This window comes from Hemiscyllium ocellatum, chromosome 3, assembly GCF_020745735.1.
Source record: "Hemiscyllium ocellatum isolate sHemOce1 chromosome 3, sHemOce1.pat.X.cur, whole genome shotgun sequence".
NCBI lineage: Eukaryota > Metazoa > Chordata > Chondrichthyes > Orectolobiformes > Hemiscylliidae > Hemiscyllium > Hemiscyllium ocellatum.
The window spans coordinates 17,779,929-17,790,354 of record NC_083403.1 but is presented as its reverse complement, the minus strand read 5'-3'; the positions used below and the strand labels follow the sequence as shown (position 1 = coordinate 17,790,354).

General features: G+C 59.6%; 1 protein-coding gene across 4 annotated transcripts in view; it reads left to right on the top strand.

Moving 5' to 3' along the window:
- Nucleotides 1-3,570: 3,570 nt before the first annotated feature.
- The window catches only part of thumpd2 (THUMP domain containing 2), a 59,482-nt gene continuing 52,626 nt past the window's right edge, over nt 3,571-10,426 (top strand). For all 4 annotated transcript variants that reach the window (XM_060855881.1, XM_060855880.1, XM_060855879.1 and 1 more), the window contains exon 1: nt 3,571-3,707. In XM_060855881.1, coding sequence (XP_060711864.1) covers nt 3,600-3,707 — 108 coding nt within the window. In that variant the 5' untranslated portion in view covers nt 3,571-3,599. The remainder of the gene's footprint in view (nt 3,708-10,426) is intronic.

Sequence of the window (10,426 nt, the reverse complement as noted above, 5' to 3'; positions counted from 1 at the left end):
ACTTGTTTATCAGCATGCAGTTTAACACGGTCCAGCCACCTTTCAAGTAGTTTGTACTGAAGCTCTTGTTAAAACAGATTTCCCTTCAGAAAAATAAAAAATTGAAATGCAATTAGATTCTCCCCCTCCCATTGCACAGCACTGAGACTGTTATGAGAGCTAAAGGGTGTTGACGGTAGATATGAAGCAGACACAGAGAACGATTCACAATATCAGCTAACATCCAACAAGACAGAAGCTAACAACAATGTCACAGATGATTTAGTTGACTTGGACTCGAGGGTACATCCTCACCTTCTCAAGGATGTTTGGAACAATTTTTTTTAAAAAGGCTAGTGAGAATTTGGATGGCTAATAATAGTCAATGTCAACATCTCAAAACGTTAACATGTGTTTGTCCTTCCAGGAAACTCATACTGCTTACTTCTGCGTCTAACAGTTCCTCTTATTTTCTATAATGTCTATTTTCTCTTTTAGTGAATTTGAGTGTTTAAAATAAAGTACTGATTATCTTTGAGTTCCAAAATTGTGCAACTTGGATAAATCTTCTGTTAATGTTAGTAAATTGGTGAATGTTAATAGCCTGATCAACATTGTGCATCCTAGTGCCAAAAGTCCTTGCGTGTGGTCATGGTGACCATCAGAATTTCATTCTGTGTACCAAATCAGTGTTTTGAATCAGAGGGAAGTGCCTGTCCCCTGAGGGACAGATGTGTAGGTTTTGCCCAATGACCACACCACCAAATAATCCCTGGATCTGAGATGTTGCATGTAGCACCCATACCTATTGCTCAACATTAAAGCCAGTAACAAGCGTTTGGCTCTCCATTGCAGCCCTTTGATTAACTTTAGATGCAATTTGCTGATTTCAAAGTCTGGGTACCATCATCACTGTAGAGGAGATAGAAGAGGAAATTCACCAGGGTGAGCTGCTTTCAGCACAGCCTACCCATCCTCTCAGCTCTCATTATCACTTATTCAGCTTCTCTTCTGTCCTGGCCCACTACCAATAATCCCTTTGTTCACCTATCCCTTTCATACTGAGTCACCAGATTCAAAACATTAATTCTAGTTTCTCCCCACACATGCTGCCAGAATTTGCCAGCAATTTCTGTTCTTCTTTCATAGCTCCAGCATCCTTTGTTCTTTATCAGATTCATCACGATGTCACCTGTGTTGGAGTGATTCAGCTCTGATAATATTACTGGAACAACTATGAAGTCTAGGGGTGGGTGGGAGAGGGAAGTATTGGCTGAGGTGTACACAGTTATGAACGGCGTATATTGGCAGAGGCCTTTCCTCTAAGTAGAAGGGTCAATAAACGGGGGCAAGATTCAAGGTATAGGATAGGTGGTTTAGAGGGAATTTCAGGAAGAATATTTTAACCTAGAGGGTGGTGGGGTTCTGGAACACACTGCCAAGTGAGGGGGTAAAGACAGAAACTATGAAAACATTCAAGAAGGCGGTTGGAACGTTTGCTTTTATTGGTCAGTGTAGAGAAAATGAGGACTGCAGATGCTGGAGATCAGAATCAAAAAGTGTGGTGCTGGAAAAGCACAGCCGGTCAGGCAGCATCCAAGGAGCAAGAGAGTTGATGTTTCAACATAAGCTCCAAATTCATAAAAAACAGCTTTAGGAGTTGGGGGCTTATGTTGTGCCTGTACAGGACATTAGGGAGGCCACTTTTGGAATAATGTGTTCAATTCTGGTCTCTCTGCAATGGGAAGGATGTTGTGAAACTTGAAAGAGTTCAGGAAAGATCTACAAGGACATTGCCAGGTATTGAAGGTTTTAGCTATAAGGAGAGGCTGAATAGGTTGGAGCACCGGAGGCTGAGGGATGACGTATAAAAGTTTAGAAAATCGTGAAGTGCATGGCTAGAGTAGATAGACACGGTCTTTTCCCCGGGGTGGGGAAATCCAAAACTAGCGAGCATTGTTTTAAGGTGAGAGGGGGAAGATTTAAAAGTTACCCGAGAGATAACTTTTTCATGCAGAGTATGGTGTAATTATGGAATGAGCTTCCACAGGAAGTGGTGGAGGCTGGTAAAATTACAATATTTGAAAGGCATTTGGATGAGTATATGTTTAGGAAGGATTTAGAGAGATATGGGCCAAATGGGACTAGATTAGTTTCAGATATCCAGTCAATACAAACAAGCTGGGCCAAGGGGTCTGTTTCCATACTGTACAAATGTATGACTCTACGCCAAAGTGCTACAGAGCAAGTGCTGGACAATGGGACTAGATAGATACTTGATGACAGGTGCAGATGCCATGGGCCAAATGGTCTCTTTCCCTGCTGTGAAAATCCTATGGCTATCTCAGGGGCAAAAACATGGACATGATGTGTCTCCCAAGATAATGGATCACAAACAGAGCCTGCGGGATCAATGTAATTGCACACACACTGAGTCCTTAACCAATGAGTCAATACAATGTTACATAAAACATAGAACATTACAGCGTAGTACAGGCCTTTCGGCCCTCCATGTTGCACCGCCCTGTCATACTAATCTGAAGCCCATCCCACCAACACTATTCCATGGACGTCCATTTGCCTGTCCAATGATGACTTAAATGCACTTAAACTTGGCGAATCTACTACTGATGCTGGCAAAGCATTCCATACCCTTACTACTCTCTGAGTAAAGATAGACACCTTCACTATGGATGGGGAAGTGGGTATGGGGAAGTGGGAGAATTTGCAGATGGAGGGAGAAGGGGAAATGGGGAAAATGAGGAATTGAGAAAATGGAGGAGATGGGGTGGGGGAATAGGGAATGGGAGAGATGGGGGTGGGGAAATGGGGAATGGGAGAATGGACAAAAAAGTGAGGACTGGAGATGCTGGAAATCAGAATCTAGATTAGAGAGGTGTTGGAAAAGCACAGCAGGTCAGGCAGCATCCGAGGAACAGGAGAATCAATGTTTTGGGCAAAAGCCCTTCATCAGGGATAGAAGCAGGGGAGCTTCCAGAGTGGAGAGATAAATGGGAGGGGGGTGGGGCTGGGGAGAAGGTAGCAAAGAGTACAGGAGGTGGGTGGAGGTGGGGATAAAGGTGATAGGTCAGAGAGGACGGTGGAGTGGATAGGTGGGAAGGGAGATTGACAGGTGATGAGCTGGAAGGTTGGAGCGAGGGTAAGATGGGGGAGGGGAAATTAGGAAACTGGTGAAGCCCACATTGATGCCCTGGGGTTGGAGGGTCCCGAGGCAGAAGATGAGGTGTTGTCATCGTCCTTCCCACCTACCCACCCCACCCTCCTCTCTGACCTATCACCTCCATCCCCAACCCCATTCACCTATTGTACTGTAGGCTACCTCCCCCACATCCCCCTCACTACTGCCTCCATCCTGCAGGCTCTCTGCCTTCAGTCTCTGATGAGGAGCGTCTGCCAGAAATGTCGATTTCCCTGCTCCTGGGATGCAGCCTGCCGGGAATGTATGAGGTGGGATACTCCCCAAGTTGTTGCTGCTCTTTGGACGGTTTGAGTTTGAAATTCGCTCCAGTCCGCGTCACTTCCTGTTGAGGGGGCGGCATGTTTCCGGTGAGGTTGCCTTGACAACCGGGCCTAGGCTCCGAGTTGCTGCTGAGTCCCGGATGGCGGGAGGCGGCGGTTGGAGCGCGAGCCGGTATTTCTGCACCGCCAGCCGCGGTCTGGAGCCGCTGCTGAGGGAGGAGGTGCTGCTCAAACTGTCCGCCACTCAGGTGGGTGAAGGGTCCCGGACCGAGAGGGGAGCAGCTTGTAGTAGGGTCACTGTCCGTCCGAGCTCTCACTGCAATCCCCACCACACCACACCCCACCCCCATCACACCCCCCCCACCCCCATCACACCCCCCAACCCCCATCACACCCCCCCCACCCCCATCACACCCCCCCACCCCCATCACACCCCCCCCAACCCCATCACACACACACCCCCCCACCCCCATCACACACACCCCACCCCCATCACACCCCCCCCCACCCCCATCACACCCACCCCCCCCATCACACCCCCCCCACCCCCATCACACACAACCCCCCACCCCCATCACACACACCCCCCACCCCCATCACACACACCCCCCACCCCCATCACACACACCCCCCACCCCCATCACACACTCCCACCACCCCCATCACACGCCCCCACCCCCATCACACGCCCCCACCCCCATCACACGCTCCCACCCCCATCACACGCTCCCACCCCCATCAACCCCATCACACTCCCCCACCCCCATCACACTCCCCCACCCCCATCACACACCCACCCCACCCATCACACACACCCGCCACCCCCATCACACACCCCCCACCCTATCACACACCCCCCACCCTATCACACACCCACCACCCCATCACACACATACCCACCCACCACCCCATCACACGCCCCCACCCCCATCACACGCCCCCACCCCCATCACACTCCCCCACCCCCATCACACACCCACCACCCCATCACACACCCACCCCACCAGACACACCCACCACCCCATCACACACACCCACCACCCCATCACACCCCCACCACCCCCATCACACTCCCCCCACCAACCACACTCCCCCACCCCCATCACACACCCCCACCACCCCCATCACACACTCCCACCACCCCCATCACACACCCACCACCCCATCACACACATACCCACCCACCACCCCATCACACCCCCACCACCCCCATCACACTCCCCCCCACCAACCACACTCCCCCACCCCCATCACACACCCCCACCACCCCCATCACACACTCCCACCACCCCCATCACACGCCCCCACCCCCATCACACTCACCCCCATCACACTCCCCCACCCCCATCACACTCCCCCACCCCCATCACACACCCACCACCCCATCACACACATACCCACCCACCACCCCATCACACGCCCCCACCCCCATCACTCGCCCCCACCCCCATCACACGCCCCCACCCCCATCACACGCCCCCACCCCCATCACACACCCACCACCCCATCACACACCCACCCCACCAGACACACCCACCACCCCATCACACACACCCACCACCCCATCACACTCCCCCCACCAACCACACTCCCCCACCCCCATCACACACCCCCACCACCCCCATCACACACCCACCACCCCATCACACACATACCCACCCACCCCATCACACGCCCCCACCCCCATCACACGCCCCCACCCCCATCACACGCCCCCACCCCCATCACACGCCCCCACCCCCATCACACGCTCCCACCCCCATCAACCCCATCACACACCCACCACCCCATCACACACCCACCACCCCCATCACACTCCCCCACCCCCATCACACTCCCCCACCCCCATCACACTCCCCCCACCCCCATCACACTCCCCCACCCCCATCACACTCCCCCACCCCCATCACACACCCACCACCCCATCACACACATACCCACCCATCACACGCCCCCACCCCCATCACACGCCCCCACCCCATCACACGCCCCCACCCCCATCACACGCCCCCACCCCCATCACACTCCCACCACCCCATCACACACCCACCCACCAGACACACCCACCACCCCATCACACACACCCCCCACCCACACCCCCACCCCATCACACACCCCCACCCCATCACACACCCCCACCCCATCACACACCCCCCACCCCATCACACACATACCCACCCACCACCCCATCACACGCCCCCACCCCCATCACACGCCCCCACCCCCATCACACGCCCCCACCCCCATCACACGCCCCCACCCCCATCACACGCCCCCACCCCCATCACACGCCCCCACCCCATCACACGCCCCCACCCCCATCACACACCCACCACCCCATCACACACCCACCCCACCAGACACACCCACCACCCCCATCACACACACCCGCCACCCCCATCACACACACCCCCCACCCACACCCCCCACCCCATCACACACCCCCCACCCCATCACACACCCCCCACCCCATCACACACACCCCATCACACACCCCCCACCCCATCACACACACCCACCACCCACACCCACCCCCATCACACACACCCACCACCCCCATCACACACACCCGCCAGCCCCATCACACACACCGCCAGCCCCATCACACACACCCGCCAGCCTCATCACACACACCCGCCAGCCCCATCACACACACCCGCCAGCCCCATCACACACACCCGCCAGCCCCATCTCACACACCCGCCAGCCCCATCACACACACCGCCAGCCCCATCACACACACCCGCCAGCCCCATCACACACACCCGCCAGCCCCATCACACACACCCGCCAGCCCCATCACACACACCCGCCAGCCCCATCACACACACACCCGCCAGCCCCATCACACACACCGCCAGCCCCATCACACACACCCGCCAGCCCCATCACACACACCCGCCAGCCCCATCACACACACCCGCCAGCCCCATCACACACACCCGCCAGCCCCATCACACACACCCGCCAGCCCCATCACACACACCCGCCAGCCCCATCACACACACCCGCCAGCCCCATCACACACACCCGCCAGCCCCATCACACACACCGCCAGCCCCATCACACACACCCGCCAGCCCCATCACACACACCCCCAGCCCCATCACACACACCCGCCAGCCCCATCACACACACCCGCCAGCCCCATCACACACACCCGCCAGCCCCATCACACACACCCGCCAGCCCCATCACACACACCCGCCAGCCCCATCACACACACCCGCCAGCCCCATCACACACACCGCCAGCCCCATCACACACACCCGCCAGCCCCATCACACACACCCGCCAGCCCCATCACACACACCCGCCAGCCCCATCACACACACCCGCCAGCCCCATCACACACACCCGCCAGCCCCATCACACACACACCCGCCAGCCCCATCACACACACCCGCCAGCCCCATCACACACACCCGCCAGCCCCATCACACACACCGCCAGCCCCATCACACACACCCGCCAGCCCCATCACACACACCCGCCAGCCCCATCACACACACCCGCCAGCCCCATCACACACACCCGCCAGCCCCATCACACACACCCGCCAGCCCCATCACACACACCCGCCAGCCCCATCACACACACCCGCCAGCCCCATCACACACACCCGCCAGCCCCATCACACACACCGCCAGCCCCATCACACACACCCGCCAGCCCCATCACACACACCCGCCAGCCCCATCACACACACCCGCCAGCCCCATCACACACACCCGCCAGCCCCATCACACACACCCGCCAGCCCCATCACACACACCCGCCAGCCCCATCACACACACCCCGCCAGCCCCATCACACACACCCGCCAGCCCCATCACACACATACCCACCTACATCACACACACCCCACCCCATCACACACCCACTCACCCACATCACACCCACCCCCACCCCATCGCACACCCACCACCCCACACCCCCATCACACACACCCCCACCCCATCACACACACACCCCACCCATCCACATCACACACCCCCCACCCCATCACACACACCCGCCAGCCCCATCACACACACATCCACCACCCCCATCACACTCACCCGCCAGCCCCATCACACTCACCCGCCAGCCCCATCACACACACCCGCCAGCCCCATCACACACACCGCCAGCCCCATCACACACACCCGCCAGCCCCATCACACACACCCGCCAGCCCCATCACACACACCCGCCAGCCCCATCACACACATACCCACCTACATCACACACACCCCCACCCCATCACACACCCACTCACCCACATCACACCCACCCCCACCCCATCGCACACCCACCACCCACACCCCCATCACACACACCCCCACCCCATCACACACACCCCCCACCCCATCACACATCACACACCCCCCACCCCATCTCACACACCCGCCAGCCCCATCACACACACATCCACCACCCCCATCACACTCACCCGCCAGCCCCATCACACTCACCCGCCAGCCCCATCACACTCACCCGCCAGCCCCATCACACGCACCCACCCCATCACACACACACCCACCCCACACACACCCACCACCCACACCCCCTACCATCACCACCCTACCCCATCACACACCCCCACCACCCCCATCCCACACCCCACCACCCCCATCCCACACCCCACCACCCCCATCCCACACCCCCACCACCCCCATCCCACACCCCCACTAGCCCCATCCCACACACCCACCAGCCCCATCACCCACACCCACCAGCCCCATCCCACACCCCCACCAGCCCCATCACACACCCCACCACCCCCATCACACACACCCATCACACACCCCCACCAGCCCCATCACACACCCCCACCAGCCCCATCACACACACATACCCACCCACACCACACACCTCCCACCCCCATCACACCCCCACCACCCCATCCCACACCCCCACCACCCCCATCCCACACCCCCACCACCCCCATCCCACACCCCCACCTCCCCCATCCCACACCCCCACCACCCCCATCCCACACCCCCACCACCTCCATCCCACACCCCCACCACCTCCATCCCACACCCCACCACCTCCATCCCACACCCCCACCACCTCCATCCCACACCCCCACCACCTCCATCCCACACCCCCACCACCTCCATCCCACACCCCCACCACCTCCATCCCACACCCCCACCACCTCCATCCCACACCCCCACCACCTCCATCCCACACCCCCACCCCTCCATCCCACACCCCCACCACCTCCATCCCACACCCCCACCACCTCCATCCCACACCCCCACCACCTCCATCCCACACACCCACCACCCCCATCCCACACACACCCACCACCCCCATCCCACACACACCCACCCACATCGCGCACACCCCTACCCCATCACACACCCACCACCCACACCCCCCACCCCATCACACACCCACCACCCACACCCATCACCCCAACACACTCACCCGCCAGCCCCATCACACTCACCCGCCCGCCCCATCACCCGCCCGCACCATCTCACACACACCCGCCCGCCCCATCACACACCCACCACCCACACCTCCCACCCCATCACACACCCACCACCCACACTCACCCGCCAGCCCCATCACACTCACCCGCCAGCCCCATCACACCCACCCGCCAGCCCCATCACACTCACCCGCCCGCCCCATCACACACACACACCCGCCCGCCCATCACACACACACACCCGCCCGCCCCATCACACACACACACCCGCCCGCCCCATCACACACACACACCCACCACCCCCTCACACACATCCCCCCACCAGACACACCCAGCCCCATCACACCCACCCACCACCCCCAGACACACCCATCCCCATCACACCCACCCGCCAGCCCCATCACACTCACCCGCCCGCCCCATCACCCGCCCGCCCCCACACACACACACACCCGCTTGCCCCATCACACACACACACCCACCAACCCCATCACACACACACACCCACCACCCCCATCACACACACACACACCCACCACCCCCATCACACACACACACCCACCACCCCCATCACACACACACACCCACCACCCCCATCACACACATCCCCCCACCAGACACTCCCAGCCCCATCACACCCACCCACCACCCCCAGACACACCCAGCCCCATCACCCCCACCCGCCAGCCCCATCACCCCCACCCGCCAGCCCCATCACACTCACCCGCCCACCCCATCACACGCCCGCCCGCCCCCCCCCACACACACACATCCGCTCGCCCCATCACACACACACACACACACACACACACCCACCAACCCCATCACACACACACACCCACCACCCCCATCACACACACACACCCACCACCCCCATCACACCCACACACCCCACCCCCATCACACACACCCACCACCCCCATCACACCCACACACCCCACCCCCATCACACCCACACACCCCACCCCCATCACACACACACCCCACCAGCACACCCACACACCCACCCCCATCACACCCACCCCCATCACACCCACACCCCACCACCCCCATCACACACACACCCCCACCACCCCCATCACACACACACCCCCACCACCCCCATCACACACACACCCCCACCACCCCCATCACACACACACCCCCACACCCATCACACACACACCCACCACCCACACACCCCACCCCCATCACACACACCCACCCCCATCACACACACCCACCACCCCACACACCCACCCCCATCACACCCACACACCCCACCCCCATCACACCCACACACCCCACCCCCATCACACCCACACACCCCACCCCCATCACACACACACCCCCCACCACACCATCACACACACACCCCACCACACACCCCACCCACCCCCATCACACCCACACACCCCACCCCCATCACACACCCCCACCCACCCCCATCACACACACACCCCCCCCATCACACACACACCCCCACCACCCCCATCACACACACACCCCCACCACCCCCATCACACACACACCCCCACCACCCCCATCACACCCACCACC